Below are 19,316 nucleotides of genomic sequence, written 5' to 3' on the forward strand. Positions count from 1 at the left end.
ATTTCTTCCTATGATCCTCTTAACCCAAGTTTTATTTTTGATATAATTACCTCGGTTTCTAACATCATTTACCCTTGATGTAAATTTACCTAGTTTTCATTTCTTGATTATATTTATTAATTAATTTATTTTTAATGATTCCAAGGTGCCAAGTTTGGGTCGTGCCCTTCAAGAACTTCCCTTGAAGCTCCAAGGGTGCCACGCCTAACAATTTATTTGTGATGTCAAGGATGCAAAGTTGGTCGTGCCCTTCAAGAAAGTCCCCTGAAGTTCCAAGGGTGCCATGCCTAACATTTTATTTGTGATGCCAAGGTGCCAGGTTGGTCGTGCCCTTCAAGAAATTCCCTTGAAGTTCCAAGGGTGCCACGCCACTTGCCCTTCAAGCATTCAGTGACTATGAGGGGAAAATATAGGTGCAACATCATAGACCGCTATCATCTCTTATGTTGCCTACTATAGTGAGACTAATGGTGTCGGGGATCAAGGAATCCACCTTGATGCGCGCCCCCCAGTAAAATCCTCACGAGCGACCCAACTTGGGGACCTGCCCTCATGGCATCGTGATCTTCAAGGCGAAGGTGTTTCAACCCTTCCAGCCCAAGTCACGGTGGGAGTGCTAGTGGGTGAGATCAGGGACACTATCCCACCCCTCCCATGTAGTTCCATCCACTTGTACAACCCCATCACGCATATGTGAGTCATTTGGCCAAGCAACTAATTTGTGCCTGCAACCACTAACATATTATCAGAATATAGATAAACATATCTAGCAGGTTTCAAAATTGACTTAGAATTTCAAAAATAAAATAATATAAATTTTCATCAAACCAGGTGTCGTCAACTCGTCATATGCGAGTGCCCCTGGTGGTTTCCTGCCATACTCAATAATCATCAGTAAAAACGTTTCGCAGTGTTAACCATTGTCATAATAACATCATTGCCATCACCTAGTCATTCACATCATTGTTCATTGTGAACCAGAACTGATGCAAGTAGGTAACATAGGGGACACATCCATCAAAGCTATCATCATCATGATATCAATAGAGAGCATACATATCCTTTAGTGCTATCATCATTATAAATTCAATAGAAAACAAACATGACCATTTATGCCACAATCATCATAATATCAACAGAGAACGTGCATAACCATTAATGTTACAATCATCATAATACCAATAGAGAACATACCTAGCCATTAATACTATCATCATCAAAATGTCAATGGAGAACATACATAAATATCACAACCACTAATATCACGCTCACTAATAATAGAGTCATGTGTCCGAATCCTCAACTTGAGGTCCTCAAAGAATAAAGTATCTAAGATAATGTCATATTAGGGTCAGGAAACTAGAGTGGGCACTACATACATCCCCTCTTAACAATGGACTTCGTCTCGAAGTCCTTAGAGCATAAAGGAAAAACGATGACACATATCCTAGGAACCCTTCCTGAAACTCTTGCTAACCTTCTGGTAACAGGTATCTTTGACTTTTAAATTAAGAAAATTTTCGCTAATGAATTTAAAATCAATCAACAAAATCATTTTCATCTTTTGGATTAAGTAATTTTCTCAACAAAATTATTTATTTATTATTATTATTTTTACCTAATTAGTTCTATTAGGCCCTCATGAAACATTGTCATAAAATCTAATGCTTCTCATTTTCATTCCTTTAACCTCTTGAATATTCAAGAATGTCTTTCTAGTATAGTTCCTTCGAACATGAGCTTGAGATGTAATGTCCAACAATTGTCCTTCTTATGATCATCCTTCATACTATGTTCATAATGCAAGTCTTTTTTTTTTTTTTCATCAAAAGTTTGCTCCCCATTTTCTTCATTCTTGTTGGACATTTCTCAAGGAAATTAATAGTAGGTACGCAATCCCTCCAATCTAAGCTCACATTGGTCGACGTCATAGTTGTCTACCATTTTAGTTTGACTTGGAATCTGAATATGGGTTCTTCCAAGAAATAATGACTCTTTAGTAAGTGAAAATCCAAATTGATTTACTTTCTCGTGGACTGGTTAGAATTTCCCAAAGTATCTATACCATGGATTCCATTATAAATTAAAGCTATAATTTGTGTATGTAGTGTTTAAGGAATAGTTCCTATGAGTTCAACCAACCAAGAAACATCACCACATTAATTGATTACCGATAATATCCTTGTTACCCCAACTAGTAAGTGACGATGCTAGTGTCCCAACTGGTTAGAGATGATGTGACACATGACCTAACAATTGAAGGATCTAATCATGCAGTTGATAATATATCGAGCATTGAATTGAGAGATAAACAAGAATACTCTAAATAAGGAACTTATGCCAATTAAATGAAAAGCATACTTCCCAATCCAAGGAAGTTGTCTTCTATTTGCAAAGGTGGGAAAATTTTATTTTAGCTACATAGAAACTATCGAGATGAATCAAATTGATTATAACACCTACCACGCCTCAGCTATAAAGAAAGAGATAGTGACATCCCCTACTATCACTAAGGTTCATCCCAAAAGAAAATCACAACCTCTCTCAAGTAAAACCCAAGGATGCTATTAAGTGGTCATAACTTATGACTAGTGACCACTCCACTTCACTCACTCATACATAAATAACTAAATAAATTGCTAAATTATCATGATAACAAATTAAAATTATTATATCCAAACTGTAATATATATTTATATCAATAATTATATTTATGAAAACTATAATTTAATTCAAGTTATTATTAAATTTTTCAAAACAAATTAATTTAATAATATTTTTTTAAATATACTCATAATTTTTCATGTACGCATGTAAAAAAAATGTTAAGATTTGGTATGTTCTATGCTAGAGCAATTTATTTAAATTTTCACAGTTAGCAATCACATCAGCATTACGATAAACTACAGATAGAACATAAATATAATATGCAGAAGACAAGCCAAGACAAGAGGACACAAGATATGGTGCAAGCCAGGGACAAACCCCACAATGTGTGGGGAAACCCTTTGATCAAATCTTCTTTTATCTTCAAAGTTCAGCAGAGGAAGAGAGAGAGAGTACATTTACAACAGAAGTCAACACTTTGACTTGTCTAGATCTAAGCATAGATCATCTCCTATAACAATGAGATCAGTTGAAGACATTTTGCTTCAACTGATACCTATCATCGTGCTACATCTGGTCCTCTAGTTGCACCACTGCATACTGCACCATGCTGCTGCCCATGTCCATGATCTTATCCATCATAATGCTGCTCAAACTAATGAGCATCATTATCATGCTGCTGCCCATGCTACTATATCATTGAACTGCCCATGCACATGATCTCATAGTGCTGCCCACCATGCTGCTGCCTCTGCCTTCTCATTGCTTCATCATGCTGCAACAATTTGCCTCTGTTGATATCAGCCTTAACTGCTTGCTCATGTATCATGCTGCTCATACTACTTCCCATTATGCAGCTCATCATGCCGCTCATAATACCCTTCTGTTGCTTCAGTATGGAGGTCATATACATATCAGCCTTAGCTGCTTGCTATGGCTTGCAGCCTAGCAAAGCAGCTAGGCTATATTATTTCCATATAGGGTTTGCTCAGGGATATGACTGAATCCCATACGTTGAACTGGACAGCATGTTCCTTACACTTGTTGTCTTGACTGCACTCCATATATATATATATATATGATGTCTATATGACTCCGTGATGAATAGCATATTCCTTCCTACCTGTGAGCCTTGACTACTCAGCGTATCCATGACTGCAGCGTATATATCACTGCACAGCTTATCCATGACTACGTTCCATTTAGAAGATTGTGTTCCAATGACTACATTTACATGCATATATGTGACTGCATTCTAATATATATTGTGTTGACTGTGTGGCACTACGTTCCAATATATATTGTCTTTCCATTATTTATGCCCAGCGTCTATATTCCTATGACCAGCGTTTCTATGCCCAACGTATATATGTCCATTTGCGGCGGATAAATCAGAGTGGATATTGCTGCCATGACATCGTTATATATTAGTCCCCGCATATACGAAACAAGGTATTGCCATGACAGTGCTATATATATGACATGCGTATATATAACAGTGTTGCGTTTTCCACATATACTTAACAGCGTATGAGTTTCCATGACTGTGTGTATAGAGTGCCTTTATTGCAGCGCATAGATTATGTGGGTAAGGTCCTCATTCCAACGTATAGATTTTCTGCTTAACGTGTAGAGACTGCGAGGATAGGGTCTTCATTGAACAGCATAAGAATTTCGGCTTAACGTGTAGAAACTACATGGATAGTGTCTTCATTGAACAGCGTATGAACAACATATAATAAGTCTTTATGCCTTGCGTATAGCTGTGGTAGGGCTCCTTCCATCTGCGGCTTCACCATGAACAACGAATAAGGTTATGACTGCGTTGGATTTAGGGCATCATCAAACTAGGTCAACATATTCCTTTTTGTGACTCTCCTTCTCCAAAAACCCAAGACATGGAGAGGAGATCACATCAAGAATGTGTCCAAATGCCATCAAATCTTCTTCTATTTATACTAAAACATATATGATGAATAGACACGTCGGTTGGGCTTCTAGAGCCTACATAAGAGCTGGTCGGCTTGATAATAATTACATAAACAAGATAAATTCATAACTCCATAAATACTTATCGGAATCGGATGATCTTTGGATCAATCCTACACCTCTCGATGAGAGGGATCCAATAAAAATATCAGCTGCCAGAAATAAGCTAACCCACATGGAGTTTGGTCCTAGTTTCCAATTTAACACTCCCTCTCAACTAGGGGGAACTCCATCTGTTGATCCATATGTCCGACTGTACTATCTCTGCCATCAGTGCCCTGCACTGCTCTGCCCATATTTGCTCAGCTCTGCTGGCTCTGCTCTACTCTGCTCAGCTCTGCTGGCTTTGCTTTGCTCTACTCAACTCTGCTGGCTCTGCTAGCTCTGCTCTGCTCAGCTTTGTTGGCTCTACTAGCTCTGCTCTGCTTTGCTCAGCTCTGTTGGCTTTGCTCAGCTCTGCTGGCTCTGCTAGCTCTGCTCTGCTCAGCTCTGATGGTTCTGCTTTGCTCTACTCAACTCTGCTGGCTCTGCTAGCTCTGCTCTGCTCAGCTTTGTTGGCTCTGCTAGCTCTGCTCTACTTTGCTCAGCTTTGTTGGCTCTGCTCTGCTCTGCTCAGCTCTGCTGGCTCTGCTAGCTCTGCTCTACTCAGCTCTGCTGGTTCTGCTAGCTCTGCTCTGCTTAGCTCTGCTGGCTCTGCTAGCTCTGCTCTGCTCAGCTCTGCTGGCTCTGCTAGCTCTGCTCTGCTCAGCTCTGCTGGCTCTAGTAGCTCTGCTCTGCTCAGCTCTGCTGAACTATGAAGAATAAGAATTGATCGAGAATGAGTCATATCATTCTCCACTAACCCGAAGTTAGTCTCAGAGTGCGTACCACTGGTCCCAGACCAGTCTCAACCGACGCCAAGTCAGCGTCATAGTATGTACGACTCTCACTGGTCCCAGACCAGTACTGCACTGACACGAAGTCAGTCTCGAAGTATGTACCACTGGTCCCAGACCAGTCTCAGCTGACCCGAAGTCAGCGTCATAGTATGTACAACTCCTACCACTGGTCCCAGACCAGTATCATTGATCCCAGATCAATGGAGGACACACTAGCGTAGGGAGTACAGTAGATACAACGATGCGTCCATCGGTACTACTATGGTCCCTAACTTCATTTCCCTGCTCATTGATCAGATGAGAGGTACTTCCCATGAGTCCCAGACTGCATGGGTAGGATTCCTCGACAGGAGAACTTAATCAATCCTGTCCTCACAGGAGAACACATCAATCCTGCTACAATCGCCATGGAGAACACATCAATCCAGGCTGCCATGGAGAACACATCAATCCAGGCCTCACAGGAGAACTAATCATCCTGCTACACAAGAGAGCGAATCATCTTGTCCCACAAGAGAGCGAATCATCTTGTTCCAGCGCACACCACCAGGGGAGGGTGAGTCACCCTGTGGTCGTATGTTGCTCCATTAGAACTGCAAGCCCCCCAAAGCACCCAGAGCTCAATGTATGCAACATGCAGGACCCTTTTACAAAGGTCTCACGACGACTTCAAGTCGTTCGGGAAAATCACAAATTTGATCTTTCCTCAGGGCTCTGTCCTGTACATCATCTCAGTGCGATGGAGCCTCCTTGATCATTGACTTACCATATCCCAGATGATGTCTATCTACTGGAGCAATCGACGAATACGGGATTCCACAATAATCGAATCCCATCTCTGGTTGTCACAGAGAATCACAGTGGTATTCATCATGTGTACAAACAGCTCGCTGAAGAGCTTCAGCAACCAGACTGCCTCACAGAAGGCCATACTATCAGCAATGTATTCTGCCTTGGTGGTGCTCAGATTCACCGACTTCTGCTTCCTGCTCATCCAGGATATCGAGGCAGATTCCAAAGAGAAACAACACTGAGAAGTGCTCTAGTGATCCTCCATACTGCCTGCCCACTCATCATTTGAATAATCATGTGGTTTCATATTTCCGGCAGTGTATCTCGTTTCATGAGAGATTGTGCCCTGAAGATATCTTAGAAGATTCTTGGCACCAATCTAATGAGGCTCAACCAAATATGAGCTCACCATGCTAACTGCAACACAGATGTCCGGACAGAGGTTCTCCAAGAACATCAACGCGAATGAGTTTATGAAACTCAGAGGCATTTCCCAAATCTGGTCTGACATCATTACCATATAACTTCTGAAAGTTAAGATCCTCGAGGCAGTCACAAGCTTGTAGCTTATCTTCCCACATTCAGAATCCAACTCCCTCTATCTCCTATAAATGAGAGGGTCTGCACCTGTCAGACATAGGTGTCGGTACGAGAGGTTTATCATCCACAACCTTCGAGTAATGGTTTGGATCGGTTTCACTCCTAGTGAATCTCAGCTGCATTAGATAGCTATCAATCTTCTCATACTACGCCCGAGGTGTTTTGCTTCAAGCCATAGAGGGCTTTCTTCCACCTGTATATATGAGATTCCTTGATCATGATTCTCAAACTCCTCGGGTTGTTCCAAACCTATGAACCTGCTGCATGAGGGGAATGGTCCCCTTATAATATTTTCCTTCGGTACATTTCAGACATGTACCTTCATGCTTCTTTTTGAATTCAGGCATCCTAGTCACCATCTGACTCACAGACCTCTGGTGTTGAGTCAATGGACATGGTCCCCAGTGGACTTCCTGCAACTTGATACAACCCTGAACTCAAAAACATATTTAAAAGATCTATTTTCAAACACGTACCTTTCCATCGATAAGTGCCACCGTGTAACCTTGACTTCCATTTCCGAGATGGACATCAGGTTCGATCAGGTACATAAAAGAGATTTTGGGGTTCCTTGCTTTCGCGGAAGAGTCGACCATTTCCTTGATGACCTGCATTAACAGTCATTCTTTTGATCATTGAAGATGTCCTAGGAATGATTGTTATCTTCATCCAGAGATGTGTCTCTGCCATTCAGACACTCCTTCGCATAACGGCCGAACTTATTTCAACAAGGCATCTGCCTTTCCTTCCACCCTTAGATTCGAACTTCCCAATGAAGTGATCTTAAGATGGACTATCAGAATCTTCCGCTGCGCCATTCCGATAACATTCTCTGCTTTGACTTCACCCTAGGTGAATTGTGAGGAACCCATTGATCCTTCTGTCTTGTCCCAATTGTCTTCGGTGATTGCTCTTTCACTCTTGCTTGGGCATTGTCTTCACCTCAGCACTGATACCATGTTAAGATTTGGTATGTTCTATGCTAGAGCAATTTATTTAAATTTTCACAGTTAGCAATCACATCAGCATTACGATAAACTGCAGATAGAACATAAATATAATATGCAGAAGACAAGCCAAGACAAGAGGACACAAGATATGGCGCAAGCTAGGGACAAACCCCACAATGTGTGGGGAAACCCTTTGATCAAATCTTCTTTTATCTTCAAAGTTTAGCAGAGGAAGAGAGAGAGAGTACATTTACAACAAAAGCCAACACTTTGACTTGTCTAGATCTAAGCATAGATCATCTCCTATAACAATGAGATCAGTTGAAGACATTTTGCTTCAACTGATACCTATCATCGTGCTACATCTGGTCCTCTAGTTGCACCACTGCATACTGCACCATGTTGCTGCCTCTGCCTTCTCGTTGCTTCATCATGCTGCAACAATTTGCCTCTGTTGATATCAGCCTTAACTGCTTGCTCATGTATCATGCTGCTCATACTACTGCCCATTATGCAGCTCATCATGCCGCTCATAATACCCTTCTGTTGCTTCAGTATGGAGGTCATATACATATCAGCCTTAGCTGCTTGCTATGGCTTGCAGCCTAGCAAAGCAGCTAGGCTATATTATTTCCATATAGGGTTTGCTCAGGGATATGACTGAATCCCATACGTTGAACTGGACAGCATGTTCCTTACACTTGCTGTCTTGACTGCACTCCATATATATATATATGATGTCTATATGACTCCATGATGAACAACATATTCCTTCCTACCTGTGAGCCTTGACTGCTCAGCGTATCCATGACTGCAGCGTATATATCACTGCACAGCTTATCCATGACTACGTTCCATCTAGAAGACTGCCTTCCAATGACTGCATTTACATGCATATATGTGACTACATTCTAATATATATTGTGTTGACTGCGTGGCACTACGTTCCAATATATATTGTCTTTCCATTATTTATGCCCAGCGTATATATTCCTATGACCAGTGTTTCTATGCCCAACGTATATATGTCCATTTGCGGCGGATAAATCAGAGTGGATATTGCTGCCATGACATCGTTATATATTAGTCCCCGCATATACAAAACAAGGTATTGCCATGACTGTGCTGTATATATGACATGCGTATATATAACAGTGTTGCGTTTTCCACATATACTTAACAGCGTATGAGTTTCCATGATTGTGTGTATAGAGGGCCTTTATTGCAGCGCATAGATTATGTGGGTAAGGTCCTCATTCCAACGTATAGATTTTCTGCTTAACGTGTAGAGACTGCAAGGATAGGGTCTTCATTGAACAGCGTAAGAATTTCGGCTTAACGTGTAGAAACTACATGGATAGTGTCTTCATTGAACAGCGTATGAACAACATATAATAAGTCTTTATGCCTTGCGTATAGCTGTGGTAGGGCTCCTTCCATCTGTGGCTTCACCATGAACAGCGAATAAGGTTATGACTGCGTTGGATTTAGGGCATCATCAAACTAGGTCAACATATTCCTTTTTGTGACTCTCCTTCTCCAAAAACCCAAGACGTGGAGAGGAGATCACATCAAGAATGTGTCCAAATGCCATCAAATCTTCTTCTATTTATACTAAAACATATATGATGAATAGACACGTCGGTTGGGCTTCTAGAGCCTACATAAGAGCTGGTCGACTTGATAATAATTACATAAACAAGATAAATTCATAACTCCATAAATACTTATCGGAATCGGATGATCTTTGGATCAATCCTACACCTCTCGACGAGAGGGATCCAATAAAAATATCAGCTGCCAGAAATAAGCTAACCCACATGGAGTTTGGACCTAGTTGCCAATTTAACAAAAAATCCTTTTGAAATGAACATTTAATTATTGACTTCTCTTTAATACATCCCATTATATATAAATTCTATACAATTGATGTAAATATTAATTTATTAACCAAGACATTACTACGCAAAACATAATTTCCATATGTCAATCTATAATGTGGCACTTATAACTCGTCATTAATTTTTAAAAGAATGGCTTGATTAGTGTTAGAGCATTAAAAATGCTTCACATCCAACCACTCATCCGATTTCAAAGCCTAAACCAAGAAAATTAACATATGACGAGGTCAAGATTAAGTTTTTGGTATTATATGATGAAAAAGACAACCATTGAATGAGATGGAACTAGTTTCGTTAGTCAAACTTATTTGTATGTTTTATTTTATTGCTATTATTTTCTGGTGATGGTTAATCATTAAATTATTATAAATATATTAAGCACTCACACATCCTTAGCTCTCATAAAACATGTGTATTAACCAGTTCATTTTAAGGATGAGTGCTTCTCAACTGTATGTTTCATTACCACCCTAAGCAAAGTCTCTAATTCTTTAACTTTAGCAATTCAATATGTGTATTAGAAATTGTAAAATAAATTCCACAATCCATTAATTCATAAATAAAGCTTCTTTTTTAATTGGTTAAATTCATTGAAAGGATCCCATTGGTACTTGCTAGTGATATTTAGTGTCTTCATAGAATTGGTCCAAATTTTAGTGACTTTTAATAAATGATTTGGCAAAAATCAAATACTTTTATAGAATTAAATTTGTAAAGTTTATCTAGAAAGATTCTCACTCTTGGAATAGTTTTCAAATTATAGTAGTGTTGATCATGAGCCATTTTGGCATATCTTAATTAATGTCAAGAAAGTTGATGTAATTATGGGCAACCAAGGGTTGTGGATGACTTTGTGCTCTTCACATAGCAACCATAATATATATATATATATATATATATATAATTCTTTTAATTAACAAATAATGTTGTCTTACAGTGAGATTTGATTGTACCAATCTAGTGTCAAAATATCTTTGCGATCAACATTCAATTGTGTAGATAATGATGAACGAGATCTAGAATCACTCCTCATTATCAAGGCCAAGATCCAATGCTCAGAGTGGCAACAAACGTTGTAAATAGTGCAATCTATGTTATAAATGACATTGTTTACAATATTTAAACTCTATACCAAAATCAACTATCATAGATTTTCTTATAACAATGTTTACAATATTTAAACATTATGCTGAAATCAATTTTCATAGGTTTTTTTTTTTTCTTTTTCAAGTTCTCCAACTCTATGATTCACTTGGAAACATAAATCCTCTAATGGGAAAAAGTGGAGAAATTTGTCTGAATTTTAGGAAGGCTAAAGTCTAGCGGCCAGTGCTTATTTACTTTTTACCATCATTTGGAACTTCTGTACAGCATCTCGTAGTTTTCAGAAAAATTTCATTTTGAAACTTTGCCTTTCGCTCAGATTGTTAGCGATGGTAGATTTCATAGGGACAAATGATTAAAAAGAATTCAACATCTCAGGCTGCATAACTAAGAGTGATACCAGTCCAGTTTCTGGCTGAAATCAGATCAAATTCTGTATTGCATCCCTCTAGATTCTAAATGCCAAGATCTGTATGCCAAGGCCGCATAATAATATGAATGTTTCTTGATCTGTATGGAAAAGGATAAATATCTCAGAATTGGAGATAATTAGTGAAAGATTTTAGTCAACTCCCTTTGAACAATGAGTATCTCTGGAATCTCACCCACTGTAATTAAGGTAGGGTTCTTTGAAAGTTTTTGAGATTTGAAATCTGATCCACAACAATTAAGCGGGGAGGTCCTCTAAAAGTTTTTGAGATTTGAAATCTGATCCACAGTGATTAAGCGGGGAGGTCCTCTGAAAGTATTTGAGATTTGAAATGCCAAGGATTCCATTGGCTGAAGACAACCTCAGCCTCGATTTGTTTCATATGTTTCTAAATTTTCTCAAAGACATAGCAGTATCAAAATAAAAGCTGCAAAGGGAACTAAGTGCTCTTTGTAACATAATGCATGTCAATAAAATATAGCCAACAATTATTAATAAATCTAATTTGGGAAAACATACGATTACATTTGCATCAATCTTCTTTGATCTATCTTATAATTGAAATGTGCATAAAATATCTCACAACTGTGTCACAGAGATAGGGATGAATATTACAGATAATCAAATCTTCCATGCCAAACACACTTATGGAGCCTCAACTCAGCTCTCACAACAAGGATAAGCTGGGGATGCTTCTAGTCAAAAGCAGATGTGATCCTTCAATAACTTGCCGAATCTCAGCTTACTGCTCAACTCAAGAACATACACCATTAGTGAAAACTCTTAGAATCCCACACCTCGAGATAGATTACAAAGCACACACACCCAAATTACTCTTGCTCTAATCCCTATGAGGGTTATTGGCGTCTTCTAGTTCTGTGCATAAAAGGGACTAAACTCAGTCTCCTCTCACCTAGATGATGCGATCTCATAAATGTTATCGAATCTCATTCCAGTAAATATTGTTGTGGCTATTATTAAATCTCATTCTCCTCTTTAAGCACTGAATTTAAACTAGCAGAATATTGTGACCCAAAACTGTAAATATGCATATAAATTGCTGTATCGTGCATGCTATTTGTTGCTGTTCTGTGCTTAAGGTTTATTCAAATATTACCATCAGAGACATTTTCCCACGCTCTTAAACAAGGGTTTGGACAAAGCCCATAAACATCGAATTTAGAGTCAGAAGAATAAGGGCAGTCATGGTGCCGAAACTGAAGTGATCTCGGGGACAGTGGCTATTACAAGATAATGGCTATTTTAATATTTTATTGGAATCTGTAGAAATAAAGATTTGGGATTTTTTTTTTTTTTTTTTCATTGATTCAGAAATCCACATACCGCGTCGCGCAGTAATAAAACTGCGATGCTACCTCCATAACCATTATAGCATTTCCCTGCTACATCTAAATTAATTTATCGAAGTCACTATCACCAAACCATGGAGTGTTTATACCTGCTCTTTATGTCTAATATGACTCAATAATCGTTGTTGTCAACATTGGAGCAAAAATGGCACTATGGATGGAAGTGAGTAGCACTTCCGACACTGAGCAACAACAAGCAGATTTGGATGCAATCAATGCCCTCAGAGAATCAGCTACAATAGAGCTCAAGGAAAAAGGCAATGAATATGTTAAGATGGGGAAAAAAAACATCATGCAGATGCCATTGATTTCTATACTAGAGAAATCAATCAGAAGATATCAAACAATTTCGAGAATTCAATACTTTTTGCAAACAGGGCCCATGTCAATCTTCTTCTTGGGAATTACAGGCGTGCATTGACAGATGCAGAAGAAGCAATAAAGATCCATTCAGCAAATGTCAAGGCCTATTATCGAGGGGCCAAAGCTGCTCTTGCCTTAGTTTTATTGCCAGAAGCAGCGAAGCTATGAAGATGTGGCCTTGAGCAATCTCCTTTAAATGAAGAACTTACAATATCTGGATTTGTTGTTTGCGTGATATATTTTTGATAGCCGGTTAGAGGCAGATAGTATGGGCTGGGCAACTTTGTTTAACGATATAGCACAGATTTATGCAAGGATTGGTAAGGCAGAGCATTTTGGTTATTGAAGAACAAAATTACCATCTACAACCTATAGACAAACGTGATCAATCACCCATTGATGGATAAGAATATAAGCTAAAGGCAAGATAGAGTGGTGCCTACCTCCACAAAATGTTTTTGGAATGAAAAGCATTATGTGTGCTTGAACATTATGGCCTGAATAATGTGATCTTGGTTCAGGCATTTTGTCGAACACTTGACATGGAAACTTGGTCTATGAACTTTTTCAAATAATTGGTGATCAAACAGGGAGCAAACGAATTTGTTTTAGAGAGACATTCCAAGTGCTTTCATATGATTGCAGGAGTAGACCATATGATAGTAGTCCAACCAGACTGCTAAAATCTATAAATTTATGTCTAAGGAGAGCATTGACTTGAAGTAAACAACAAACATTTTATTCAATATTGTGGGCTTCTTTGATTATAGTTATTTGTGTTTCATTCCTTTGGTAGTGAAATTAGATCTCACACAGTCGATCAGAAATCTTATGCATGGTTGTCTTAAAGGCCATCTATGCAAATTTTTACGAGCTTCCTTCCATTGCGCAAATTCTATGCACCATTTTTTTTTTTAGCGTGATCCTTAACAAACTTAACCCTCTCCTAAAATTTCAAAGCCCTAGAATCAAGGACTTACAACATACTTCCTGCACTGTTAAGCGTGATTTTCGATACCCCGACGCAATGCTCTATGCATGTTTTCTAAATGTGAATCCTGTGCTGCAAGGCATGTTTTTATTCAGTAAGTCCTAGCTCGCCATTCATGTGGCCTTGTTTGTAACTTGGCTTCCTTTCTGCAACTTTTTACAGACATTTTCGGGAATCGAGATCAAAATGTTTAGCCATGAACCAAATCCAATTTAACTATGCTTAACTACTGTACATTTTTCACTCCCTTGCCGAAGTTATCCAGTCCAATATTGATGGTGTTGATTATGGCACATCGCCTGATAGAGACATCCAATTAGGCACGCAATAGAAAAGCAACAAGCTAATAATCAACCCAAACCCTTTAGTATGAAACTTAAAAACTCTCCATCACTAGCTCGCTGGATGTCCTACACTACTGCACATAGGTTTAGTGGTGACAAATTGGAATCTCGTTGGTGTTTCATTTGCAGTCACATAATAACGACCTTAAAAGCTCTAAAAAGAAGAAAAATGTAGCACAATGGGGCACCACATAACTCAAGCTTAAGCGTAAAATAAATAAGAGGAGATTGATCTAACAATGCGGAGAAAACGAACTCTAATTTCTGATCAGGGTTAAAACGACATGAATTTGAACAAAGTAAACCTACAGACATTGTATTGCCAGAGTTCTTACCAGGGTGCATCTATGCGTTGGAAGCTATGTACACTCCTAAGTTGTCTTCCTTTGCAACCAAGTAAAAATAAGCTTTCTAATATTCAACTTGACTACTACTCTTGTTAATTGAAAAATTTAATGACAGGCCATGGGACATTAACATGCGAGAAATTGTTATGGTGTTGGGACATTAACATGCGAGGAATTGTTATGGTGCTGGCTTGTTTTTCATAAGTTTCACACAAATTCTCCATGCCATAGTTGATCAAAAGAAAATAATTAACAAAACTAGTCATGCATGCATGGGCCCATAGGTCTCAAGGGTTCAACATAGCTCTGATACCAAGTGTAAGGACCACATCCTGACTATATACATATCTTCTTCTTCTTTTTAAATCACAGCAAAATGCAACTAGAAGAGAAACACATTAGGAATTCATTTCAAGAAACATATCATAACATTTACATACATTTAACTAAGACCAAAATAGTATTGCAACACATATGTACCATTCACCAGAAGACGAGACTCTGTTTTCTTTGCTGTTGCTAGTATTCCTTTGTTGTCGGTCACCTCCGTGAATAAATGGTGATGTACTTGATCTGAATGCGATGACCCACCGGTTAACCTCCCAGCCTACTCCTTGGGTACTCTTATTCCTCGCGGACCCCCGAGCTGCAATGGGGTTGTACAATGGAGAATTGCAATAGCTGGTAGAGGAGAGCACTCCTTGGCTCAAGAGTCCCCTCTCTAAAATCCTCTACCTCACCAAACTCACTATAGGATCATAATCACTTCCTTGACATCATCTCATCCATCCAACAATAGGGTTCCCAAAAGTCCCTTCTCTCATGGCTTGCCCCTTCTTTTATAGGAGTCCTCATAGGTGACACTTGACATGTCATGCATAATTAGTTATTTTTTTTTTATAATTCAATAGCTTGATTATTCACCCACCCAAGTGTCACTCTCTCATCAAGGGTCTCCCAAAATTATTTACTTAAATTTTAATTTAAAATTAATATTTTCCTCACCTCAATAAGATTCCTATTTCTTCTCCTAGTTGCCTCTTTATACCCCTTTTTATTCCTTGATTTGGGTTCATTACTAAAGTCAATTAATGAGTCAAGATTTGATCCCCTATCTACCCCCCTAATTTAACTCAAGTTATCTCTTAGATGGATATTCTTATGTTGGTTGTTGCCACATGGAGGTTCTCTACATTTATCTAAATTTAATTTATTATTCTTATTTTAATTCACCTTCTTATTTTCTTAATGTTTAATCAGTTTAGGATTAATCTTTATCCTTACAATTATATCCCTCTTTCTCCTTTTACCTAATTAAACCACATAGTCTACCTAGTATTTTCCAACATGGGAAGGGTAGAATTTTTAATGTAATCTATTTTATTTCTTCCTATGATCCTCTTAACCCAGGTTTTATTTTTGATATAATTACCTCGGTTTCTAACATCATTTACCCTTGATGTAAATTTACCTAGTTTTCATTTCTTGATTATATTTATTAATTAATTTACTTTTAATGATTCCAAGGTGCCAAGTTTGGGTCGTGCCCTTCAAGAACTTCCCTTGAAGCTCCAAGGGTGCTACGCCTAACAATTTATTTGTGATGTCAAGGATGCAAAGTTGGTCGTGCCCTTCAAGAAAGTCCCTTGAAGTTCCAAGGGTGCCACACCTAACATTTTATTTGTGATGCCAAGGTGCCAGGTTGGTCGTGCCCTTCAAGAAATTCCCTTGAAGTTCCAAGGGTGCCACGCCACTTGCCCTTCAAGCATTCAGTGACTACGAGGGGAAAATATAGGTGCAACATCATAGACCGCTATCATCTCTTATGTTGCCTGCTATAGTGAGACTAATGGTGTCAGGGATCAAGGAATCCACCTTGATGCGCGCCCCCCAGTAAAATCCTCATGAGCGACCCAACTTGGGGACCTGCCCTCATGGCATCGTGATCTTCAAGGCGAAGGTGTTTCAACCCTTCCAGCCCAAGTCACGGTGGGAGTGCTAGTGGGTGAGATCAGGGACACTGTCCCACCCCTCCCATGTAGTTCCATCCACTTGTACAACCCGATCACCCATATGTGAGTCATTCGGCCAAGCAACTAATTTGTGCCTGCAACCACTAACATATTATCAGAATATAGATAAACATATCTAGCAGGTTTCAAAATTGACTTAGAATTTCAAAAATAAAATAATATAATTTTTCATCAAACCAGGTGTTGTCAACTCGTCATATGCGAGTGCCCCTGGTGGTTTCCTACCATACTCAATAATCATCAGTAAAAACGTTTCTCAGTGTTAACCATTGTCATAATAACATCATTGCCATCACCTAGTCATTCGCATCATTGTTCATTGTGAACCAGAACTGATGCAAGTTGGTAACATAGGGGACACATCCATCAAAGCTATCATCATCATGATATCAATAGAGAGCATACATATCCTTTAGTGCTATCATCATTATAAATTCAATAGAGAACAAACATGACCATTTATGCCACAATCATCATAATATCAACAGAGAATGTGCATAACCATTAATGTTACAATCATCATAATACCAATAGAGAACATACCTAGCCATTAATACTATCATCATCAAAATGTCAGTGGAGAACATACATAAACATCACAACCACTAATATCACACTCACTAATAATAGAGTCATGTGTCCGAATCCTCAACTTGAGGTCCTCAAAGCACAAAGTATCTAAGATAATGTCATTTTAGGGTCAGGAAACTAGAGTGGGCACTACATACATCCCCTCTTAACAATGGACTTCGTCTCGAAGTCCTTAGAGCATAAAGGAAAAACGACGACACATATCCTAGGAACCCTTCCTGAAACTCTTGCTAACCTTCTGGTAACAGGTATCTCTGACTTTTAAATTAAGCAAATTTTCGCTAATGAATTAAAATCAATCAACAAAATCATTTTCATCTTTTGGATTAAGTAATTTTCTCAACAAAATTATTTATTTATTATTATTATTTTTACCTAATTAGTTCTATTAGGCCCTCATGAAACATTGTCATAAAATCTAATGCTTCTCATTTTCATTCCTTTAACCTCTTGAATATTCAAGAATGTCTTTCTAGTATAGTTCCTTCGAACATGAGCTTGAGATGTAATGTCCAACAATTGTCCTTGTTATGATCATCCTTCATACTATGTTCATAATGCAAGTCTTTTTTTTTTTCATCAAAAGTTTGCTCCCCATTTTCTTCATTCTTGTTGGCCATTTCTCAAGGAAATTAATAGTAGGTACGCAATCCCTCCAATCTAAGCTCACATTGGTCGACGTCATAGTTGTCTACCATTTTAGTTTGACTTGGAATCTGAATATGGGTTCTTCCAAGAAATAATGACTCTTTAGTAAGTGAAAATCCAAATTGATTTACTTTCTCGTGGACAGGTTAGAATTTCCCAAATTATATATACCATGGATTCCATTATAAATTAAAGCTATAATTTGTGTATGTAGTGTTTAAGGAATAGTTCCTATGAGTTTAGCCAACCAAGAAACATCACCACATTAATTGATTACCGATAATATCCTTGTTACCCCAACTAGTAAGTGACGATGCTAGTGTCCCAACTGGTTAGAGATGATGTGACACATGACCTAACAATTGAAGGATCTAATCATGCAGTTGATAATATATCGAGCATTGAATTGAGAGATAAACAAGAATACTCTAAATAAGGAACTTATGCCAATTAAACGAAAAGCATACTTCCCAATCCAAGGAAGTTGTCTTCTATTTGCAAAGGTGGGAAAATTTTATTTTAGCTACATAGAAACTATCGAGATGAATCAAATTGATTATAACACCTACCACACCTCAGCTATAAAGAAAGAGATAGTGACATCCCCTGCTATCACTAAGGTTCATCCCAAAAGAAAATCACAACCTCTCTCAAGTAAAACCCAAGGATGCTATTAAGTGGTCATAACTTATGACTAGTGACCACTCCACTTCACTCACTCATACATAAATAACTAAATAAATTGCTAAATTATCATGATAACAAATTAAAATTATTATATCCAAACTGTAATATATATTTATATCAATAATTATATTTATGAAAACTATAATTTAATTCAAGTTATTATTAAATTTTTCAAAACAAATTAATTTAATAATATTTTTTTAAATATACTCATAATTTTTCATGTACGCATGTAAAAAAAATGTTAAGATTTGGTATGTTCTATGCTAGAGCAATTTATTTAAATTTTCACAGTTAGCAATCACATCAGCATTACGATAAACTGCAGATAGAACATAAATATAATATGCAGAAGACAAGCCAAGACAAGAGGACACAAGATATGGCGCAAGCCAGGGACAAACCCCACAATGTGTGGGGAAACCCTTTGATCAAATCTTCTTTTATCTTCAAAGTTCAGCAGAGGAAGAGAGAGAGAGTACATTTACAAGAGAAGTCAACACTTTGACTTGTCTAGATCTAAGTATAGATCATCTCCTATAACAATGAGATCAGTTGAAGACATTTTGCTTCAACTGATACCTATCATCGTGCTACATCTGGTCCTCTAGTTGCACCACTGCATACTGCACCATGCTGCTGCCCATGTCCATGATCTTATCCATCATAATGCTGCTCAAACTAATGACCA

General features: G+C 38.1%; 1 protein-coding gene across 1 annotated transcript; it reads left to right on the forward strand.

Moving 5' to 3' along the window:
- The first annotated feature begins 12,766 nt into the window (after positions 1-12,766).
- On the forward strand, positions 12,767-13,152 carry LOC149197559 (hsp70/Hsp90 co-chaperone cns1-like). Its single transcript, XM_089408725.1, has 2 exons — positions 12,767-12,878; positions 12,920-13,152. Exons 1-2 carry the CDS (start codon positions 12,767-12,769, stop codon positions 13,150-13,152), a joined length of 345 nt encoding a protein of 114 aa, XP_089264851.1.
- Positions 13,153-19,316: the final 6,164 nt, after the last annotated feature.

This window comes from Pinus tabuliformis, chromosome 2_2, assembly GCF_031772625.1.
Source record: "Pinus tabuliformis cultivar Carrire ecotype Pingquan chromosome 2_2, CPIR1, whole genome shotgun sequence".
Classification (NCBI taxonomy): domain Eukaryota; kingdom Viridiplantae; phylum Streptophyta; class Pinopsida; order Pinales; family Pinaceae; genus Pinus; species Pinus tabuliformis.

Bases quoted from the DNA above. Each gene is read 5' to 3' on its own strand.
- LOC149197559 (XM_089408725.1), top strand. From the start codon at position 12,767: ATGGCACTATGGATGGAAGTGAGTAGCACTTCCGACACTGAGCAACAA. The intron at 12,879-12,919 runs GCAATGAATATG...AACATCATGCAG, and splicing joins AATAGAGCTCAAGGAAAAAG to ATGCCATTGATTTCTATACT.